We start from the raw sequence: 24,465 nt of genomic DNA on the forward strand, positions 1-24,465 counted from the left end.
ACCTGCAGTCGTCCTGCTGACTCAGCCAATCGGCATTCCTGGATAGGTGGAAGTGCAGCGGCCCTTGTTCATTGCTAACAAAGGAGATGGAAGGAGGAGAGAGCAAAACAGAAGAAAGCTTTGAATAAAAACACAAGTTGTGTGTATCGATGACTTACACGCGGCATAATCATTACAGGGAGGGGACGGCTTCTCTGTCTCTCTCTCTCTCTCAAACACATACACACACACGCGCACACACGCACACACACACACACACACACACACACACACACACACACACACACACACACACACACACACACACACACACACACACACACACACACATACACAAACACACACACACACACATGCATAAACTTAAAAACAATTTTACACATGCATATGGACATTTACACACTCTACATAATGTTCATAAGCAAATGCACAATACTTTCTCTCTACCTATCTCTCTCTCTCACTCTCTCTCTGTCTCTCTCTCTCTCTCTCTCTCTCTCTCTCTCTCTCTCTCTCTCTCTCTCTCTCTCTCTCTCTCTCTCTCTCTCTCTCTCTCTCTCACACACACACACACACGTACACACTTCATAGGTATGTATAACACCCTGCCTTCCCTCCTGGCTTCACGCTCCACCCTCAGCCCTAGAGGACAGGCTGGTTGACCCAGGAGGAGGAGATAGAGGAGAGGGAGGGAGGGGAGTAAGGTGGGAGGTAAGAGCAGACGGAGCTCAAATTCATTTCTGCTTGTGTTGGGGGCACAGCACGTTGCAAGAGCCCAACGTGACGCACAGGGAGCCGGGACACACACACACGCAGAGTGGCTATCGAATGGATTACCCCCCTGACACAGGCCTTTGAACTGCTACCCAGCAAGAACAATACAGTCAGCAGATGCACTGAGGAGCTGTTCAAACCCTTCAGAACTTCTCTGACACTTTGACCAAAAGAGGGGAAAAGTAGCTTTGATTAAGTAGGTTTTTTTTATTTTTTTTACAAGTCTTGTCTGATTCATTCAGATTCACTGAGCAGAGGAACTTGGACTGTCAGAGCTGATAATGGGAATATTTGTTCTGGGTTAACATTGGACATCACCTGTCAGTCTGCCGTGCCACTGGAGTGGATCAGACGTAAGTAAACACTTTTTATTGACCCTGTGGTCATTGTTTCCTTTGATGACAAACATCAGTGTCTGCTAATACAAAACCCTTCCCTTCCATTTACATGTCTCCTCTCATCACTGAAAACACTTTCTGTAGGAACACTGTGCATCAACAGCTTTGTTTGCTGATCAATCGGGACATCTGTGTGTTTGTACAGTATCTCATGTCCACATTAGTCACACAATTATCCAATAAAAATCTAATAAAAATTGTAATCGTCACATACACCAACCATTCACAGAACGACGTGCAGTTAAATGCTTTTCTACGACTTTCCTTGACATGAAGATAAGATAAGATAAAAATATAAAAATATGATATGAGCAAGGAAGAGATACATACAAAAATATATAAAGTGCAGGTATTTGCAGTTAATGTGCAACCATCAGCTGGGCATCATCATACTAAGGTAGGTGTTATAAATATGATAGAAAGGATATGGAATATTAAGAAATGACTGCATCAGGGAGAACAGTCCATTATTTGGGTGGCTGAGATCTTTCAACATCTACCTGGCTTTTGTGTATGACACTTTATTCTTTTACCTGTTTATTTATAGGGTACATAATTTTTTCTACTGAATCGGCTCCTAATCAGAAAAACATTGTACCATTCATCAATTAATTCATGAATGGCATATCCTTTTATCTGGTTAAAAATAAATATAAGTGTGTAATTGTCTTGTTTCTTACTTTTCAATGATCGTGAGATTGAGACAAAACATTTTTCAGAAGTATTTCAGACTATCAGTAAACCTGTTTTGTAAAGAGGAAATTTGATGGATGTAAAATAATGTGTTGTTTGTAAATTGTTGAATAAGTGTTATTATTTTATCATCTGTTGAGCTTATTTAATTAAATGTCAACTTTAGTTTATTTTTGTGAATGACAGACGTAACACTTTAGATTCAGCACAGATACTGACAGTGTTCTAACCATATCTGTCTATCCGGATCTCAACATATGAAGGCTAAAATATGTTAACATATACAATGTGTCTGGCTCAGACGGCAGGGTGCTTCACTGGAAATGTTTCATGACATTAAGCAGAGGTGGATCTGTCAGGTTGTTAATGTGATCTGCTGTAGCGTATAATGTCCATGGACCCGGCTGGTGACAGCTCTTAATGCTTTGTCCCACAGTCACCAAGAGGAGACGCAATACACGACCACGAGAGTTAAGGACACGCGTGAGAAAGCTTACCATGCACTGAGAACAAGGTGAGAGGATTCAGGGGTCGATACACTATACTCACCCTGGGGGTGCTCTTCTTTGAAATGCACGTGTGTGTGTGTGCGTGCGTATGTTTCTTTGGCCATGAATGCGCCCTTATTTTTTTTAAACCCAATTCAAAGGTCTGCAGATAATTAAAAAGAGAGATTTGTGGTCCCTGCAGGCCAGCTGTGTTTTTATAGTACACACACGTCTTCATCTTCAAAGCTCACTGATTAATTGCGTGACTTTTAAAATATTTGTGTGACACACATATTTCTGCTTATCATATAAGCAGAGATAAATAGAGGCCACCTAACAGCGAAGCCATGGGCCGAGTTGAGCTGAAGCCTGAAGCTGGACCATTGCAGCGGCTGGTCCGGACAGTTCCTGCCAACGTCATCGCAATGAAACGATTAAATAAACTCACCAGGTGGACAGTTGAATCAACAAATCACCGTTTGGCACAATCAGGTTTTTGGTGATTGAGAGCACAAAGAAGTTTGTCTCAACCAAAGGGCTTTAAATGAGTTTTCCATTAATCATACAATTCTTCTTTTTTGTTTTTCTACTTGCTGAGCTTTTGGCACTGTCCACAACATGCTCAAAATGACTGCCTTGATTGTAGCCCCCATCAGGAAAAATCATCATCATCATCATTGCTATTATTTTCATGGTCAATTTAGCCTGGTCTCTAACAATCATTTGACCAGGTCCATTTCCTCATGGGGCACGGATCTGAACACACTGACTCCGAACCTCCGGGCCTGTTCTGGCTGGGGCGGTGACACAGTTTCCAGCTGTCAGGACGAATACTCTAGATGTGTGAAGACGAGGAGGACGAAGAAGAAGCAGTAGCCTATGGCCTGTTTTGTTTGGGGCAGATTCTTATGGGCAGTTTGCTGGTTAATGATACATAACCAGAAAAACAGTCAGTGGTCTCCTAAACAGGCTTTATCAGTGCTGATAAGGGGACTTGGACCCTCTTCCACACCAGAGTGTCCAGTGGCTGAAGTATAATGGAAATAAACTCACGTCGGGATTTGTGAACATAACATTCAAAAAGCACCACAGCACGCACAACTGAAATGTGGGCAAGTAATGACTGTTTTGTGCAATGAGGTGTGGTCCCACATGATTAACATTTAATGGGTTGTTTGGACAGTAATAAAACAAAGTGTTTACTCTTATTGCTCATAGTGGTAGCAGTCTGCGCTGAAGGCCAGGACCCAAGTGACACCTACTGAGAGAGAGGCGAATAAATCATGGACACAGTGCCGTGAATCATATTTTTAATGAGTAGAGCAGGTGCCACCACACATTTAAAAGCGTAAATATATATCTGGTAAACACCTGTCGTTGAAATGAGTCATTCAGATGGTGAATTTATGTAGTGGTGCAAATGGGGTGGGGGATTTAATTTACCGACATATGGGCTTTGAAGAGGAAGTGTGGTCGTATCTGCTTTATCATGCAGTCCAAATGGTGCATGGTCCAGCATGCACCAGCACATGACTCATAAAGACCCTTATTGTGCAACAATCCATTGATTTGTATGTAAATAAAGTCTTTTGCTGTGCAAAGTGGAAAGAGCTCGTATAAATCACATTGTGCCGATCTATTGATTGAGTCATATTGTCATTCAGCTTAGATGCCGATCGGGCCACATTGAATCGTCAAAACCTGCTTAATGAGGATGATCATTAAAACCAAACTAAAATAATAAGTGTATCAGAACCTGTTTCCCAAGAGGTTTTCATTCTGAGCGACAAAGGGTGTGGATGATTGGTTACAGGACAAAGAGAGGGTTGGAGTGGGTTGATGAATGTGAGAAAACATAGAGAAAGAGGAAGAAGAGCAGTTTACGGGGATAAATTAGTGACAGCTTTTGTGAGTGCGGTGTACACAGGGCTGCTAATGAGGAGAGAGAGGTCCTCATTAATCAAATTGGCTCAAATTTGCTCAAAGGGAACTAATTAAAGCATTAATGTGAACACAGAGGCGGAGAGAGAAGTGCTAAGACTGACAAACACACTAAAGCCGTGTTTTTGTTGCCTATAGAGACACATTTCAGTTCAGGATTCTTTAACCCGAACTCATCCATAACATTCCCAAATGATGAACAAGTTAAGTCTCATTCCTCTGGAATTTTCACCTGGACGATAAACCTAGATTGTGAGAAAAATCTCACATGACGTGGTTTGTTAATGACCACAAACATGTACGGACACTGAGAAGAGAGGGGCCTGACATGTTGACAGATGTGAATGGTTGGAAGCTGAAGTTTTCCACCATACTTTTAACTACATGTTTCGCCCCCCCCCCCTGAGGCTCTGTAGCCCTGTGTGCGGGGATGAGCCGCGCAGGATGGAGAGGACATGAAGGATGGTTGAGGTTTGCTTCTGGAGAGGAGAGCGAGGGGAGGGATCGACTCTGTCATTAATCAGAGTGAAAGCTTTAAAGTAAAGAGAGAAAGCAGCATACTGCAGCAACAACTAAAAGCAGTATGTCCACAGTCCGTCCGGCGCGGAGAGATGGAATTATTTGTGCTTTACATTAAGTCGATCAGTCAGACTGGAACGCAATGTTGTGCTTGTGTTATTAAGATGAGAGCTAAGCAGAATGTATTTTCAGAGTTACGGGAATATAAAGAGATACATTAGACCTCAGCAGACTCCAGCAGACAATATTGACTTCCTCTATGTATCCTTGGTTTCAGGAATTTCAGTAGCCGCCAGTGCCAGTAACTTTCGGGATACCCTCCGGTCTCCTGTAGTTGAGCCACTGAGCATTTTAAAGATAATCCATGTTGATTTCTTGGATGCAGGCCCCATGCTAATGAGACATGAGCATATTTGGAGTAAATACCTCTTGAGCTCCGGAGGTTCAGGCAAACAGAAGAGACAGAGGAGTGATGGATGACAAGAACAATCCTTTAGAAATCTCACACTCTTTCCCATGTGAGCAGATAAGTCAAAACCAAAGGCTCCTCCTGCCAGTTAATAATCCTCTTATTACTTTTTATTGAACAGCATTGAGAGACATCATCTCAGCTTTACTGTAACACTGCGTGTTATTTTCTTTGAGGTGGCCGTATTATAGCACCTTCCTAAGTATTTGTACTTCATCTGTTCTGAGACATACTGGGAAAGGGGATTTCACATCAAAAATTAGTCACATGGGCATATATACATAATGAGATTATGTGGAAAGTATAAAGGACGGCAGCAGCACAAAGAATCCTCTCATGATTTACGCTGTAATTACAGAGAGGGGCACAAGGCTCCTCAGGACTCAACAAAGACAGGCCAGGAGATTCCTTGGTGGTAAAAGACCTCGTTGTCTAAAACTGTAATTAAATAACACTTAAGAAATAAAAAAAAACAAGTAACAGATACTAAGAAAGAATCGTTTTAGCTTTGATCTGAAGGACCACCGGACATGGCTGAGGAGCGAGGATTCTAAAAACCCAGTAAAAGTAATAAAGGTTTGATTCGGTCCATATACGGCTGTGTTGTGGTCGCCTGGTGTGGCAGCGGAGACTCACTCAAACAAAAAGAGTGTTTTTTCTGTCCTCTTAGAAACGGTTCTGCTCAGATTCACCTCCTCTCTCTCTGGGATATACCTTCATGCTTGATGCAGAGGTCCAGCTGGCTCTGCCTGTCTTGCAGTCATCTGAATACATTCCTCTGGCATAGCCACCATGTTACGCCCGACAATGTGTTCAGCTGTGTTATCTTACAAGCCCAGCAGCGAGCACACCATTACTAGCAAATTGACTGTTGGGTCTCACCAGAGCACGACCTTGTAATATCTTGTTAGTCCCACTCAATTGCTCAATACTATCACTAGAGTTTTACTCCTATTTTTAGACGTGGACATTTCCCAAGGAGTCATTCAGTGTGAAACTTGTGTACCTAAGCACTCCTTGTACATTAGTCATAATAATATATGAATATGGTGTCAATCACCACACGCTCTGAGAACTAACCGAACAAAGGCCTCTTCAGAGCTATATTAGGCCACCTCCTTCCTCCTAATCTTATCTTGCTTTTTATTCTTTTACCTTTTCTGGCAGTTTTTTTCTTCTCCTGCCCTTTTCCCATACTGCCTTCATCGCTCTTCTTTCGTCTTCATCCATTTTCTTCCTCTTCTACGTGCAGTGTATTTGACCTGGGCTGCCCATGGCATCCCACGACTCTGCTCCTTAAATTGACATCTCAACTTTCTCTCTTCTCTTAAACCATTTATTAATAAGCATAGAAAAACAAACACAACATTTATTGAGATTGACAGTGATTGTGACTGGGAGAAATGAAAAAGAGAAGAATGCCTGGATGCATGAGAGACAGATGGAGAGAGGGGTGGGGGGGGGACAAAAACAGGGGGAAACAGGAATGTATGGGGGTAAGCTCGGGATGAGAGTGATTATGAGAACGGAGGTGAAGGAATAAGAGGGGTGGGATCGAGGGGGAGAGCTGTCAAATCAACCTTGAGAAAATATGGCAAAGGAAATAAACCACGCTGGTTTTTGCGTCACACAGAACTGGAAGCTTTGGGAGACGGACAAACAGGCACACTGACGGCTTGATACAAAAATTCGGAGACACCATGACACTCAACAACATTCACATTGCAGCAGGATTCATAGAGAGTGATTTTTGGGGGGGCTTTCTCTGTTTATGTTATGTTATGTTCCCAGTAGACTCGGATTCTGGAAACCCTGTTTTCACTCATGAGTCCAGTTGTTACTTTACAAAGCGACCGCTGTGGCCTTAGCCGACTTTTCCACTTTGCTGCCATCCGATCTCAAGGCAGACCGACTTAAGAGAGGTTTTGTTTTCATGTTGCACAGAACATCATTTGCCAGCGCCTGAACCACAGCTGGTGCATTAGTTCATCGGAACGGCATCACAAGGTAATTCCTAATGAGCTCCGGGATAGTTAAAAGCCCGTCTTCGTCCTCCTCCTTTATTCTCACCGGATCGTAAACATCTCAGATCTGACTCAGAAAGTCTAAAAGCTGAAGATATAAGAGGGACAGGGAACCGGTTCTTGATGGTATAATGTTGTTGAGTCCCTGATAGTCAATGCAGGGCACGATTTGTCTTAGTTGTCCACCAAAAAGAATTGGCTTTCTGCAGGTGAAGAGGAAAGGAGGATAAATTCCAGCAATCAAGAAGGCTGAGGTGTATTTGTCAATTGCCTTCCTCTAAGGGGAAGTTAGGTAGGATAGATGACCACTAGAGAGAGCAGCACCAGGGTGTAGGTCCACAGCACAGTTGTATTTGTGATGAGGTGACTGGGAGGTAGCAGAAGACTTCCTGAAGAATGTGGTAAAAGAGAACAAGGCAGAGGACTCAAAATGTAATAAATAAAAATAAAAAAACACTCAACGACAGGGCTCTAAAAATGTGTTGCTGATTCCAAGGAAGTCAAATAACACCGAGGCCAACAACTCCAGAGGGAAGAGGCAGAAGTGAGGTCAAAGAACTTGTATCACACTTAGAGCAAATACCTCAGCCACGGCCCAAAAGCCCCTTTTAATTCAATCAAACTGCACCAAATTTCCCACAATTATAACAAATATCAATCATTTATATTTGCCCAATTTTTCCTTCAAGATCCATGAATCAGTCTCTGAAAAATCTGTGAAAATGTCAAAAAGGAAGCTTGAGGCGATAAATAAAGTGATAAAACAATTCTTGGTGCAGCCCTTAATCCGGATCCACACCAACAATTTGTGGTTTCTTCCTTGAACCATACCACATCCTTCCACCAAGTTTCATGGTAATCTGTGCAGTTAGTTTTGGTTAATCTTGCTTACAACAAACAAAGAAACAAACAACGAAGGGGACAGCGGTGAAAACCTAAAGTATAAACACCTGGAATAATGTTTGCTAAGTTACTGGCACTGGAACTATAAGACAAAACTACAGAGGGACGTGAACACAGAGAGTAAAGTAACCAGGGGAGGGGAGACAACGAGACAGAAAATACATCAGGGCTGGAAAGTGGGATCTGAAATGAGGGGAAAAGTCAATGGCACCACAATAAAACAGGATAAAGATAGAGAGAATAATACTGCCAGCAACGGAAATAAATGAAAACATGACCTGCATGGGAGACAGAGCGGGACATAGCACAGGGTCTGGCTCTCACTGCTTTCCCTCAGATTTAATGAAATTGCGTAACAGGAGCTATTTATAATAGTTGCTGTGAAGATGTGACAGATGCACTGAAAACAAAGAGGTTCTGTGATTAATCCCTTCGACAACACAGTCCTAAAAGGCCCGATGTGTTTGCTTTGTATTCTCAATGGTACAATAATGAATAACCCCCCAAAAAGCAAAAAGGCTCAGCTGACACGCATGAGGGCGAATGGAGGGAGGGAAATAAAAGGGTCACACTGATATTGCGATTATTCAGAACAAGTAAATTGCTTGTTGATTCAATCTGTGCTGTGCAATAACCAAGCATTGACGGTCTCATGATCCTGCACCCCCCAGTTTGAGTCCTGCTGACTAACTGGCAAACAACTTCATGTTAACAAACCACAAAGAAACAGATTATATTGGGTTTCAACTGTAACAGATTAACTGTTTGTGTTTCAGGAATGGAAAGCATCAGTGTGGACACAGACTGGGATGGGTTAGCGCTCTCCTCTCTGGTCACCGCGGGAAGGAGCAGCCTCTCCTCCTCGCCGCTGCTCGTCTCCGACCTGAACTCGGTCAACGCCTCTCACAGCGGGGGGGCCTTCTTCGGGATATTCCCATACAATGGCTCCATCACCACGCCTCACACCCTGCCCCCACCCAGGACCAGGGACTTGGGCCTGGCCAGGGCGGAGATCGCGGTGCTTGGCGTGGTGCTGGCTTTCGCCACCCTGGGGAACAGCTTTGTGCTGTGGGTGCTGCTGAGGAGGAGGAAGCACAATGCACCCATGCACGTGTTCATGGTCAATCTGTGTGTGGCTGACCTGGTGGTGGCGCTCTTTCAGGTCAGTTCACAAAGTATTAGCTAAAGAAAAAGAATAGCAGGATAACAGGAGAGGGGCAAACTTTTGAAGTTTAAAAATTGTGTTTAACTGTATTAAAATGTAATGTACACTGCAAAAAGACAATTAAAACAACTTCAATTGGACACAGAATTGTCACAAATTCATGTGTTAAAGGTGCCATTTTCCTAAAATGCTGAGAGGTGTATAATTCTATCTAAAAACTGATTTTGATTGGTACTATTTTCAGTGGATTAATACAATAGATGATGTAGTGCAGATTGACGGCATCAGGATGATGTAAGACTGGGTCAAAATAAACTGCAGTGCCAATGTTGATGGTAATTATAAGGAATGTGTTGCTTAGTACAACAGTGCGCCTCATTTAAGTGTTTTTGGACAACAGTGGCGGTCTACGGCACAAAGGAATATGCTAAAGTCAGGTGAAACGTTCTACTTGGAGAAATTTACTGTCGGTTTTACTCTTTTCCTGACTTGATAAAAACAGGAAAAATGCTTTGCTATGTCAAGAGCCACTTAATTATCATTATTTCATAACTGACTTTGATCTGCGTGTTCAGGTTCTTCCTCAGCTGATATGGGACATCACCGAGAGGTTTCAGGGACCAGACGTGCTTTGCCGGGCCATCAAGTACTTGCAGATTGTGGGCATGTTTGCTTCGTCTTACATGATAGTTGCCATGACAGTAGACCGGCACCGAGCCATCTGCTGCCCGTTGCAGGCCTACAGAGGGGGAGAGATGTCCCGCTGGAACACCCCTGTCATGGTGGCCTGGGCTCTGGCACTTGTCCTCAGCATACCGCAGGTAGGGAGGGGTCCGACGCACAAACACGTATGTTCACATGCACACATGGTGGAATAGGAAATGAGATCTCGGTAGGCGTTCACACCCGGGTTCCTGTAGTAGAACTCAAGATGTGGCTCTGTTTTTAGCTCTATGAGGTCACTGAAGTTCAGCTCATCGGAGGAGGATGCTGACAGTTGTGTCCGTGGCCGTGCTGACCGCATTGCTTTTGTTCGGCCTGTCAGGTGGTCATCTTCTCTCGCGTGGAAATGGAGACTCCGGGAGACTACGAGTGCTGGGGTCGGTTCGCCGAGCCATGGGGGCTGAAGGCCTACGTCACCTGGATGGCTGTGGCTGTCTTCCTCCTGCCCGCCCTCATCATTACCATCTGTCAGGTAATACTGCTTGTGCTGGGCGGACTCCACTAAGACCACTGACCAGGATCGCAGACTGTGACACAGCATCATATAATAAAGAAATGCTTGGCATGAATGAAATGCTGTTTTGTTTTCATGGAGCGTGCATTTGGCATTGTTTGATAACCCGTGGGGGAGTGTGGTCGGTGTTATGTAGCATCCCATGGCGCAGACGCATTCTGGGCGGCCTCCCATCAGCCCTGCTGGTCTATTTGGGGAAAGATATTTCCAGGGTCCAGCTATTTCCCCTAATTAACACAGCACTTGAAGGACCACTGCTGAGACGGGTGCTCAGAAAATCTGCCCAGTCAGAAGCTACTGCCAGGAAGTGGAATGTACAAGATCTCTGCCAAACATAGAATACTGACCTTATTTTAAATGATCAGATTTCAAGTCAAGATGACTCTTTGTCTGAAGTGTCTACATACGGAAACCATCTAGATTGTATTTACTTTACTTACTTGATGGAGTGAGAGTGGAAACGTTTAAATCAAACCGCAATCTCATGAAACTATTTTTAAAAGCAAAAATTGGCAGAAGAGCAATGTCTGATAAAAAAAAAAAAAAAAAGGTTAAATTTAGTAGAATGAATCACCTATTATTACTTGATTTCAAATTATTGTTTTAGTTGCTCTGGAGACTGTGAAGAATTGTTTGGCTGCAATATAACTTTATGGCAGCCATTCATATTATAGCAGAGTAGCTGAATATTTATGTTTAATAATGTTGTGTATAAATGTCTGACTGGTTTATGGCTGATATTAAAGACCAACACACATTCTCTACTTCACGCCAAATGTCCTGTCGCTGTTGCAGCTGAAACACTTAAAAAAGATTGTCTGCAAAAGCAAAGGCAGGCGTCTGAGTCTGGGACACGCATAAAACTCAATCATCAGGCCCTCAGCGGCTTTATTCACTCCCTTTGCACTATGTAAATCACAATTATGTCTCTTTCTTCCAGATAAGGATCTTTAGAGAGATTCACAACAACATCTACCTGAAGTCAGAGAGGATGGTGATGGCCGAGAATAAGAAGCGCAAAATCCTCTTCCGCTTCCACAGCTTCAAGAAGGACGACGAGCGGGCGAACGAGAGAGGAAGACGGGCGTCCGGAGGGGGGGGCAGGGACGGGCGGGGGCCGCAGCCCTTGAAGGGTGTGAATAACAGCCCTCACAATAACATGCTCAACAGCCAAGCGGGAGAGTGCTACGATTATGCGCCACCTGCCATCCAGTACAACAGTTGTCGTGGTGAAAATGCGACAACAGCGACAACACAACAGCAGCAGCAAACAGGGACCAGCTCAGATTGCCAGGACTCCTACACCTCCTACGTGCTGGTGTCAGGCTCGCCCCGCTGCTCCCTTGACTACGTCCCCCCACCCCGACCATCCACTCCACCTCCGAGCATCACTAGAGCCATGTCCAAGACCGTGAGGATGACTCTGGTCATCGTGCTGGTCTACACTATCTGTTGGTCCCCCTTCTTCATCGTCCAGCTGTGGGCAGCCTGGGACCCCAACCCGCCTGACCAAGGTCAGTCACATCAGGCTTCATCCATGTTACCAGCCTGAGTCTTCTTTAGTCCATCTTTGCAACATTCCTGGTGCACATCCTCATAAAACAGCATAAACAGAAATCTGTGTTCAGAGCACGGCAAGTGAGTTTATTACCACTGCCAAGGAGGTTATGTTTTCACCCCTGTCTGAGTGTTGGTTGATTGGTTTGTTTGTTTTTATAGCAAGATTACACAAAACCAACTGGACGGATTCCCATGAAACTTGGTGGAAGGATGTGTAATGGGTCGGGGAAGATCCCATTTCATTTTTGTGCAGATCTTGATCAGAGGCTGATCCAGGAATCTTTTCACTTTCAATATAATTTTTCTAGACAATACTTCTTGGATCTTGATAAGAAAAAGTTACAAATTGACACAGACAGACGATGTCGCATCTTGTTAAACCACCTGACTTATTGTAATTTGTGAATATGGGCAATATAAATATAATCTGATTGATGTTTGATATTAAGGGAACTACTATTTATATGTGATGGTGTTGTGTGATTGAATTTAATGAAACTGTTGGGCCATGGCACAGGTATTCACACTGCTCAGTGCCATTCCAGTGTTTGTTGTTTTTCCCCAGATGTTCGCAAGTTTCAACATGTAATTGCTCTAAATGTGCAAACCCTGTCCGTTTTGATCATCCAGAAACAACAGCTAAATGATCCGTAACAGCAGCCTCTGATCAATGCTGTTCTCCTTTTTTCTGGGTTTGAATACAATGCTTGTCATTATTTCAAAGCGCAAGCACCGGGTCGGATGGTGGGAACAGTGAGTGAAATAGAAGGTCAGAAAAGCACGGGTTGTTTTAACTCACAGCGAGGAACCTCTGGATGATATCCTTTGACTCTGTACATTTTGGCACACAAACGGCATCCGATGATGTCTTTACTGGCAGCCAGGGATCGAGCTTGTGAGGCAAGTGTATCCTCAAGTGGTGGTTGATAGTATGGCCCATGTTGTTGTCCTAGATCTGAAGCTAAAGATAAACACCCAGGGCCACTAAATAACCTGTTTATATCCCCTGATGGTTTTGCAACGTGGCCAGATGTTAACATTTAATCAACAATGATACGAGCCAGCAGCCTGCACACATCAAAAAAATTACCGTCAGACAAACACAGAGCAGGCCGAGTACACTCGCATGGACACAGAGACACACCGGGACATCTATAAACAGAGGGCAAGCATATATTCACGTACAAGAGTGCATACACATGAATGATCCTTTCTGGCACACACACGCGCGCACACACACACACACACACACACACACACAAAAATCACACACACACACACACACACAATCACACAAAGAGGGAGACAGAGAAGCAGGGAGAGTTGATTATAATCAACGTTGTACTCCAAAAAGCCGTCTGTCCTTTTCTATTGTCCCCTACTTGCCGCAGAGAAATAATCATGTTTTAGTTAGAACATAAAAGACTTATTATTAGCCCCAAAAAAAGAAAACAGAAAAAGGAAGTATGTAGGATTTTGTGCCCCTGAGATATTTACAGTCCTGTTGCCGCTGTCAAAGGAAATACAATGAAATCATAGTGAATAGTTTATCTTCAATCTGAATAATCGTGGATATTTAGGTTTGTTTAATAAGAGGAAAGAGAACAATGTGCTGTATAATGTTATGTGCTGGAAGACTGTTCCCCTATAGCTCACAAAACCTGCATGGGAAAATTCACACTTTATATGCACATGCCTGTCCCTGCATTTAAACGCATTTATCTTCTCTCGTGTGTTCACTGCAGGAGTGGCCTTCACCCTCCTGATGCTGCTGGCCAATCTGAACTCGTGCACCAACCCATGGATCTACACGGCCTTCTCCAGCAGCGTGTCCCGAGAGCTGCAGAACCTGCTGCGCTGCTGGTCGCGACCCGGCCGCCGGGGCTCCCTGCCGGACGACTCCACCACAACACACACCTCCACCAAGGACAGCCAGTACTGACAGAGGCTGAGGGGACAGCAACATGACATGTTTGAAAAGACACGCATGGCTGCCCGTGCGCTCGTATAGCAAGGACACCACCAACACCACCTCCAGCATCTCAGCCCTGACAGCAGAGAGCGCTGACCTCCACCAGATGTTTCCAGCAACAAAGGACAGCTGTACCGTCAACAGGATCTCTGCCTTTAATCACCTGTCCTCTTCCCCCCCTAGCAGTAAAGAAGGGTGTCATTGAAGGTGTCAACACCATTTTATGAGGGCACTGTAGAATATCCAGTCAGCATCAGACAGCACCTGCAATTCGCAATGCCCTTGACAGTAAAGACATGTTCAACTGCGGCTGCTTTAGTATAGAACACTTTGCATTGCCTCACACCCTCGCCCTGTTCAGACAGAGCAGAGCAGCAGGAATGCAGAGGGTGGATCGCTGCATTGATGGCCTTACGGCACGCCTAATGTACAAAGCTGTGGGTGTAGAGAAAACAAAGCAGTGGGCTGAAGGAAAAAAGAGAAGAGAGAGACAGACAGAAGGGGAGACTGCTGTTGGACCGAGAACAGACAGGGGATGACATGGATGTTTCAGCTGCAGGAGTGGCCCTGAGAAAGCTGTGGTCGAAATCTAATAATGTGAACAAACTTTGTTAAATCAAAGAAAGTGGATTAGAGACGGATGCTTGAGGCTGAATTCATATTCGCTCAGGACGAATCGGGTTCCGAAGAACAATAGTGATTTAAGAGAGAGAGACGGACGGAGATTCACTCGTGAGAACAGTGCCCCCCCCCTTCCTTCCCCCCTTCCTCCCCCATGTGAGGAACTGGAGAACTGTGGATTAATGCAAAAAACACACACACGAACGCACGCACACACACACACTCACACACTCCCTCTCAAAGTAACAGACAGTGAGGGTTGAGCTCCTGGAGATTTCAGGTTTCCACAACCAACCAGGACAACAATTATGTGATTGTATTTCGTACAAACACGGCAATGAGGTACACAAGATTACCACCCTGTCGGCTTCTCCTGACACCACGAGTCGAGAACACCGACGTAACGCAGGAGACGCAGCACGGAAACAAACAAACAACAGTGATTCAGCAGCATTCCAGTGATGAACAATGTACAGTGTATTTATTGAAAATGTAAGGCACATTCGATTATATGACACTTTGAGTTGAAAAGTTGAAATGTTGAATCATTCAATTGTTATGGTCCGACATGTGTAGGAAAAAACCCATTTACGGAGACGCCAAACCAAAGTTATATTTTGTTGTAAAGCTGTACTGTAGAATCTTTTCAGGTCTTAAAAGTAGAGCTAATTCAACGTTTCAAGGTCAAAGAGACACTGCTGCACATCGTTCAGACTACATGTCGACTTAAGGAAAAACTTAAACAGTGAACATACTCCCAGTTAAAGCTAAGTGCCTGTAAATGCCAGTGGACCTTTTATTAGAGGGGCCTTCCTCGCTGGATTAATCTTATTCTGAGACGAAGTAACCGCAGAGCAGGGATCACTGACTGTGTTATATTTCACCATGAGCCATGTGTTCTTCTATCTTTTTATTTATTGTTGCATAAAAGAAACTACACACATACATCAGTTTCTGTTATTGCCTCACATTCACCTTTATTGTGCATCTCGAGCAGTGTGTTATGGCCCTAAACTGCATGACAAATAAAATAGTAATATAGTTATATATAGTTATATTTGCTTGGATACAAGTGTGATAATATAAGCTACTGCACATACAGTGGGTGTATATATATGTATGAAATGAAATTAGACGTTCCTTATAATGCTGAGCCAGAGTAGCACATGTTTTTTTTCCATGAGGCAGCAGTGTTATGAGAGTCTGCCGGACAATGCTGGGATGCTTTCAAGGTGTCTCAGGAATACTTGTCTGGTTCGAAGGAGCAGCCGCCTCAGCTTTTCCTCTGTGCAGCCCGGGTGTTTGGGCTGTCGGCACGCCACTGAGCATTTGTTCCCCAGACACACAGCTTTCGACTTTGATTCTCCGCCAAATGGAGGGCTGCAGCCACGGCGTCCCTTTTCTCACTTTGTTATATCAGGAAATAGATGAACTTCTCCCAAACCCTGTGGGTGTTCGTGAATTCTCATCTTCCTGTCAGGAAGTTGAGAGGTCAGAGGATGATTCTTCTCCGCTCAAAGGGGCCAGACTTTCAGATCCATCCCGCCTTTCGTCTTTGTGGGAGAGGCCCAGCACACTCTGTCCTGTGCATTACTCTGCCTGTAAAGCCATTAGTGCAGCATTACCATGGCTAAATAATGAATGCATTCAATATGGAGAGTTTTCTGGCACAAACACTTTTCAATATCCACTAAAATTAGACCCATGATTGCAGTGTATTCCCCCTGCGACTCTGTCTTGTTTCCCGAGGACAGAAGACCTGATAGTGGTTTTTATCTCTCCCACCACCATCGCCCTCCCTACCTGTCAGAGCTTATGATGTACGGTCTATAGGGTAGGTCGCTTTTGTAATCCTGCAGTGTGTGTCAGTCAGTGTGTGTGTGTGTTCATGCTGAGTGTCCTCCTGGTCTCCATACTGGTTTCCATACTGTAACGTGGTTGATGTCGAAGCTCAAGGTCACGTCTTCATTACTGTGGAGCAGCGCTTCCTGCCAGTGGCCCGCAAATGGGGTATGTGAGAAACAAATGACCCAGCTGTGTGACTGTCGTATAAGGTCAGCGGAATAGGTGAACTTCCCTCTTGAAATCAATCTAGGGTCAGCCAAGGAGAACATCTAATGGCTCTGAAGAATGACACAGCCCCCCCAAGCCTTGACCAAAGTCGGTATAAATCAGACCTGGAGCCTGGAGCTTTCCTGCACTAAGCAATGTGTCTGCATTGCTTAACTCAAGACCCCTCCACAGATCTGAGGAGTGCCGGGGCCGCTGCTAAGCTCATTCCAAGACACCGGGAGGCGTTTCTGGCCCTCGCCGACTTACACAACCCAGTCCAGCGTCTGTGTTTGCAGAGCGCGTTGGAGCATCGTAGTTTATAATCACCTGAAGCAAAAGAATAATGACCCTTATCGTGCCCATTATTTTCTCTGTTTCACGTTTGTTTATCTTTTTCTGTTTGTGGTTGCTCCCCCCCGAAATGTACCGGCCTCATCTGCCTCTATTTCCAACACACCCTGTGACTGCAGCTGTTTTCAGGGTGATTTATGCCAAATATAGCTACGCTTCCATTTTTATTGGCTACATTAATGATCCGACACAAAATCTTACCTCAGCTTTGACTGTTTTAAAGGGTTTATTTCTCTGAGAGCCACAGGATCAAGGCTTTGCTTTTTTTATCACTCTCACAAACCTTGTTTTCATTACTTAAAGCCTGGCTGTATTTACACCTTGACTAGAGCCTGCAATTTAATTTCCCTCGTTGTAAAAACAGGCATGTGGATGAGCATCTGATGAAACCCATTTTATGGGAGCTCATTCCACATGCTTTCACAGGATTTAGGTACAAAGACACAGTTGGTGGTGATGTGTCTGCTCCTGTTTAACCTTTAGTGTTTCAAGGGTCATGGCCGGGCATGAGACGAAGCACAAAAATGAAAAATAAATCTCTGTTGGAATGGTTGACATTTTAGTGTGAAATATGGAGCGGGTGTCTTATACGATGGAGGACGAGCCTTTTTCAAAATAAAAAAGGAAAGAGGAAAAAAAAAAATTTCCTCTGGTGAAAGACTGGTGCTTGAATTGAACTGCGTTGATAGACCAAGCGGATGAGAGGATGCACATAGAGGACAAGAGGAGGGAGATAAGAGGAAGAAAGGTTTATTCACTCCAAACACAGCCAGTCTATTGTGGTTGAAGCAGCTATACATGCCCCACTGTACATACACATCCATGTAATAACTGGAACAATAACTGTCATTATAGTGTAAGAAAGGGGGAAGCCAGCGTCTGTTTTCTGATAACTCAGTCAGCTCGCAGTTTGTTGACCTTGTTTCTGTTATGCAAAAAGTTTGAAAGAACAAGCGGCGGACACAACGTTTATGGCAGAGACAGAGTGTGACTTCATGTGAGAATCATTTGTGCGACGCCAGTTTCCACATTGCTGCATCTCACTAAGCCCATCCGAGTCTGCCGCCGGAGCTGGTGTGTTACACACCTCTGTCAAGGCTGCTTTTCTCTGCCTCACAGCACGCTCTCTCTCTCACACACACACACACACACACACACACACACACACACACACACACACACACACACACATACACGTACACACACGCACACACACACACGAGGGAGAGAGATTCTGTTACAGTAACTCCTATTTCTCTGTAAAATTTTATAATCATAAAATTAAGCACATGTATATATGCAGCACCTCTTAAAACAAAGTTACAAAGTACTTTGCTTTGGTCAATTAAGATTAAATTTACTGTTGTTGTATAAATACATAAAATAAATGTGATTCCGATTTGTTTGCTTGCATGACCCTGTAGCTGATTGTCAGAATCCAAACATAAATAATTCACCGCTGTAAGAATAAATTGTGACTTCCTGTGAGTGCATTCATTCTGCAACATCAACAATCTCAGAGTAATTCACTTCTACATCCGCAGTCATCTGCATCGATGTGCGGGTCGGAGTGAACACACTCTGAACTCTCTCACAAAGAGTGTGTGAGCATTGACTCAGTGGCTCTCTTTCAAAGTTTGTTTGTTCATTCCTCCTAAATCCCATCATCCAGCCCGTCCCCCACTTGCCACAGTCTTAATACCCCAGCAGGGAGTGTCTGCGTTTACTGCAGATAATGTCTTTCTCTGAATTATCAACATTGTGATGAGTCTATTTTCTCCCTGACAAAAGGTGACGGGGGACAAAAGTGTGTGTTTGTGCTGGAAAAGAAGACTTAAAAGAAATGTCTTGTGTACTCTGTACACTGAGCAGTGTTTACGTGAGTGGATTGAGTTACTCATATACAGAGTTTACATATACAGAGTTTACATTACTCTCCTGGGAGTCGGTGAGAAGTTGCAGTTGTGCTGTGGATGAAAAAGCAGCACTCTGTGTTCTCTGCACTGTGTGTGAATGGTGTTTTGATTTGGTCCAGATACAGAAATAGACATGCTAAGTTTAAATCCCCCAAATAAACTAGATTATATAAGCATGTGATCGCTCTAAGTAGCCCACAAATATATGTGACAACCTTGAATTAAGAGAACGTAAAAGACAACAATGGCCCAATTTGAATTATGTGCATGAGATACATTAGGAAGAGCTGATACTGAACCAATACAAATCATATGCAATCTGTGTATGGGGCAATAGCTGGCTTCTCTGTCCTCCAATGTGGCAGAGCTGCCACAGTGTGTTCAGCTGGTGGTACTGCATCACTGACAGGTCATGAATTAACACCTGTATCATGTTTACTGTGTGTGTGTGTGTGTGTGTGTGTGTGTGTGTGTGTGTGTGTGTGTGTGTGTGTGTGTGTGTGTGTGTGTGTGTGTGTGTGTGTGTCTGTGTCTGTGTCTGTGTCTGTGTCTGTGTGTGTGTGTGTGTGTGTGTGTGAAGAAAACAGGACGTTGTGATCAGCTGCTGTGTTGAAGCACAAACTTCTGCCTGGCTATGAACATGTGCAGACCACCAAGTTTTTCTCTGTGGGTTTGTCACCTACCATAAATCTTATTGAATTTTTGTTGATTAAGATTTTAAAGACAACACAAGTAATTATCATATTAAACAAAGGCAGCACAGCAGTATATTTTTCCTTCATTACAATAGGTGTAAATCTTTCTTAATTTTCTGAAAAAATAAATAAAATTCCTAATTCTCAAAAACTGCAAAAATACAATTTGGATGCAGGACAGATGCTGCAACTCTTAAGAATATCATACAATCCATCTCTCCACCCTCCAGCGATTAAGTCTGTGCAAAATCTTGTCCTTGTTTGAACTGGTTATCGTTTGATCTACGAGGTTAAGGGACTATTGATTCATTAATGCTTTGCCAATTTAGCTCTGGCAAAAATAAAGAAAAGAAAACTTTCCACAGCTGACATGTGTTGCTACAAAATAAGAGATCATCATTCTTCTCGCCTGTACAGGAGAAAAAGGAATTTATAGAAGACTAGGCTATCACATGATCCACCACATTACACAGGAAGAAAAACAAGGCATTTATTCACTTTACTGGAAGACACGTAGCCACCGGGCCAGCTGCAGTCACACTATTGATGTTCCTCACATCTGTGTCCCACTCTGGCCACGTGTATCCAAGCACAAGGACAGAGGATGACTTCACACCAGAACGAACACAGTACACAATTTGTTGTATTTGTTCACGTGGTCCAAGTTTTATTAGTCTGAATTAAACCCCAAAAAATTACAAAATTCCATCCATACTGACAGGACAAACTCCTGCAAAAACTGTTAAGTCAGAAGACAGATGGCACACAGACACAGTCTGAATAAAACAACACAAAGACCGCTCCTCTTATTCCTCATCCCGACGCAAATCAAGTGGCAAAACTCCTTCCGGCTCGCCACAACACTGGATGATGAATCATTGATCCTCCACAATTCAGTCTTTAAACACCCAGTGACTGCGGGTCCAGTTATGCTTGGATGGTGTTCTTGGCACTGAAGGCCATGTAGTAAAACAAGATCCCGATGAGGCCAGCCACCACCTCAGTGGCCACCCATGGGCCGTTCCACACACCCTGTGGTGGCACGAAAGAAAAAGGGAGGTCAGTACAGGTTTAGCAAGAAAGCTAACAATCCCTATGTTAGAGACTGATGCATTTATCTGTTGACCTATTTACAGATAGATTGGCATCAGCGTTTGCCAATATGCAACGACATAAACACTTACTTTACAGAATAAACAATGCAGAAAATATTTGTAGCATTACATCAGTATAAGATTTCTTCTCCCTCCTTAATATTGGTATCACCTGTACGTCTCTGCCATATATTAGTTTGTCCTGAGGCAAATTGCAAAACATACAATCAACCGTGACTTTGTTGGCTCCATAAAAATGTGTTGGAAGCGATTTACACGTCCAGCAGATAAAGAGCAGCATTAGTAATGACTAGGGGTCATGTTCTTGACTCAAAGTGATGAGAGCCATTGGATGAGAGCCACTAAACTGAAGAAGTCAAGATAAAAAAGTTGAAGGTAGGAAAACAGCTGAACAAATGAGCAGAAAGAAAAAGCTCTGGTGTATTTCAATGTTTATATAAAAATACTGATTACGGACGCTTTCATTCTAGAGTGTTTGGTCTGTTTTTTTTTTTTCCAAGCTAATGGCACCATTATTGTGAACTCATACACATGTTCAACCTGAGGATCTATTTGAGACTCACCCTGTGGTCAATGTTGATGGAGAACAGAGGCTGAATGGCATTTACGTCTTCGTTGTTTCTCTGGGCCTGGAACACAAGAAACGCAGCCACACATGGTTCAAATTAAACAGCCTTTGCAAAACAAGTGGAGCTCACCGGCAGGAAACTATGAGCTTATCGACAGTACGTGTAACACGAACCTTGCGCAGGGCACTGTAGGACTCCTCGTCAAAGAATTTCACCGGATAAGTTCCAGAGCTGGCCTGTTTGTGAGGCATGCTCCAGGACACCTGGGGGGAAACAGTCACATGTTGACGAAGGGTGGATTTTTTTTTTTGTTGGTGTAAACAATCAAAAGCTTAATTCTGATAGGCTGTGCTATGAATTAATGTGCTGCCGATGACTGGATTAAAACCAGGGTCGAGGAAGGCGAGGACAAAACAGCCCGCTGAGATTGTCTACGTGGTGAATTGTACAAATAAGGCAGTGCACACAGTTGCACACAATTCTGAACACAATCGGTCATTGACTGAAAATAAGAGTCATATCTCTGGAATTTAAATATTAGTACTCTGATAAGTACTTTGATAACTGCTAGCTTTTAAGAGATTGCTGACTTGTGGTGGGACTTGTTGACAAGTTTTAATTTACACATTATAAACCATCTAACTAGTCAAAAATGTGCTGTATATTTTAACTTTATTAGTAAAGCACTTTCCACAGAAGTACTTGGAAAGAGCTTTACATAGCAATGCAACACTGTAAAAAAAAAAAAAAAAAAACTTTTACTGGACGTTAAGAGGCACAATAAAAAAGCAGACTGAAGAGAGTCGAAATAAAGATTTACTATAACTGCCCAAGAGACAGACGCATAAGACCTCCGGCTGGGACCTGGCTCTTTAGGGGTCAGGCTTTCAGTAATTCAATTTGAAGCAAGACCCTGTTTAGCCTGTGTGATATTACCAAAGACTTTAAAAACAATGTGTAACCAGTAAGGAGCAGCTAAAACAGGGGGGGGGGGATGCATGTCCTTGAATTGCTTTAAATCTATATGAACATCTAGTCTACATACAGGAAAGAGCACTTTGGCTCAACCGAGAGTAAATTTAATTACAACAGTCAAAACACTCTGAGACAGAGTGGGTGACTTTCATCAGGTCAGCACAGGATACAAATTACTGAAACCATGGTTTATGTCGTTTTTATATTGTTTACATTTGATTGGATTAGTTCTGGTTTACTCTGCTATTCAGAAAAAATTATATTTTGTATGTCATCAACTATATGGGCTGTCTATATACCTGACATTGATTGGTTTCTAGACGTGGGGTGTTGTCAGTCTCGTAGGTAATGGTCTTAACAATTGAATGAAGAAAATTATTGAAAGGATTTATTTTGATAATTTAGCATCAGTGCTAATGTTGCTAATACTTCCAGCATCACCAGCTTCAGGTACACTACTCGACACAAGTTTGAATTCCCCCAATGAACAACCATACTGTTCAAAGTAAACTTATACATCTTCGGAGGCGAAGACTATTAGTAATCCCAGGAGCCACTTCTACTTTTTCTTCTTCTAGTGTTTAATGTTATCTCAACTTCCTGCCTTTGAAGTGATTTTGCACTGTAAACAAACTGAAGCATGGGTCAGTTTGATCAATACCGAGCACAACTCTTTTGGTTGAACCAAATTTTGGTCTGTTGGTCTGGCCCATGGTCCGATGGGCCTTTCGATAGATAGAGAATGTCAATCTGATAATCTGCAATCTCAGTTTTGCTGTCATTCAACTCCGGGAGCTTTCTGAAAACACATAACTTGAATCAGTATGTACCCATCCTATTACTACATATTCTGGATAATATCCTTATATGCATGTGAGGTGAAGTTCTTTGTTTGTGTTTCATCTTCCTATCACCCGAGTACTGAGTGTGACTGAGGCAGTTTGAGACTTTGACCGCTGGTGTCTGCAGATGTTCTCTGCTCATGCAGCTGGATGTCATGTCTGTACATGTGAACACGAGGACTGGACCATACCTGGTACTTTCCAACATCCTGGCCTCTGGTCACAGGGAACTGTCTTCCATTGACGTCAGCATACAGAGTCACACTCTGCACAGGACAGACACGATCACCAGTGAGTCACACAATCGATAACCCTCATACATCATCATGTCTGTGTTGGACGTGCTGGAGGTTGGACTGGTACCTGAGCTCCGTTGGCACAAGCCAGGCTGAGTTCTACGATGAACACAGACTCGGAGGAGATGACGGCGTCCGAGGTGGTGTAGGCCGAGGGGGTGATCACTGGGTCGGTGCAGCTCTCTCCTGTCACCGCACGGAGCACAGACAAGGTTAGCTTAGGGTTAGCTTAAGGTTAGCATAGACACCAGTACGACACACGTTTCACCAACACTTTACACCACAACAGGAGACACACTTGAAGTGACTTGAAGAACTAGCCACTTGCTAACGCTGGTTAGCATTACAAGCTTCATTCGGGTCTTTCATTCGGGTCTCTCCTCTACTTCTGGTTCGACGCGGACCTACCCGAGCAGGCGACCACCAGCAGGGCCAGGAAGGCAGTTATCCGGATCATCATGGCTTCTGAGCGGCTGTCTGACACGTTTCTTTATGGCTGAGCGTCGGCTCCTGAACTGCTTCTTCCAGACAGACAGAGGAAAAGAAGTCCACCTCAGCTCACCGTAAAGATCAACTGCGCCTGCGCAGGACTGACGTGGACCGTAGTACCGCGGAGCATCCTGGGAAAGTTAGTCAATCGACACGTCATCAGTCCTGCAATAAATCCTCTTTTTCATAAATACATAAACATTCATCATTCATCTTAAAAATGAATAGTTAAAAAAGTGTTTTAATAGTTAAATTAACAAATAAATGAAGCCCCCTTTGAATAAATGGATAAAAGAAAACTTCCTTTCAATAACAAATTATATTCCCCTCCTTTTACTATACCCCAGGTATAAAGATTCAAGATTCAAGACTTTGTTGTCATGTGCACAACAATTACATTT

At 43.6% G+C, this 24,465-nt stretch overlaps 2 protein-coding genes across 2 annotated transcripts; one reads left to right on the forward strand and one right to left on the reverse strand.

The window, feature by feature from the left end:
• The first annotated feature begins 754 nt into the window (after positions 1-754).
• On the forward strand, positions 755-17,825 carry avpr2aa (arginine vasopressin receptor 2a, duplicate a). The gene is made up of 7 exons (XM_061073970.1): positions 755-1,127; positions 2,302-2,379; positions 8,986-9,371; positions 9,950-10,195; positions 10,420-10,569; positions 11,552-12,125; positions 13,917-17,825. Exons 3-7 carry the CDS (start codon positions 8,988-8,990, stop codon positions 14,111-14,113), a joined length of 1,551 nt encoding a protein of 516 aa, XP_060929953.1. The 5' UTR covers positions 755-1,127; positions 2,302-2,379; positions 8,986-8,987; the 3' UTR covers positions 14,114-17,825.
• Positions 17,826-20,254: 2,429 nt separating this feature from the next.
• ssr4 (signal sequence receptor, delta) lies at positions 20,255-24,159 on the reverse strand. The gene is made up of 6 exons (XM_061073971.1): positions 23,984-24,159; positions 23,643-23,761; positions 23,471-23,545; positions 21,636-21,725; positions 21,457-21,522; positions 20,255-20,810 (listed from the first exon to the last, which is right to left on the reverse strand). Exons 1-6 carry the CDS (start codon positions 24,033-24,035, stop codon positions 20,706-20,708), a joined length of 507 nt encoding a protein of 168 aa, XP_060929954.1. The 5' UTR covers positions 24,036-24,159; the 3' UTR covers positions 20,255-20,705.
• Between the last annotated feature and the right edge of the window lie 306 nt (positions 24,160-24,465).

Source organism: Limanda limanda, chromosome 7 (genome assembly GCF_963576545.1).
Source record: "Limanda limanda chromosome 7, fLimLim1.1, whole genome shotgun sequence".
In the NCBI taxonomy this organism is placed as follows: Eukaryota; Metazoa; Chordata; class Actinopteri; order Pleuronectiformes; family Pleuronectidae; genus Limanda; species Limanda limanda.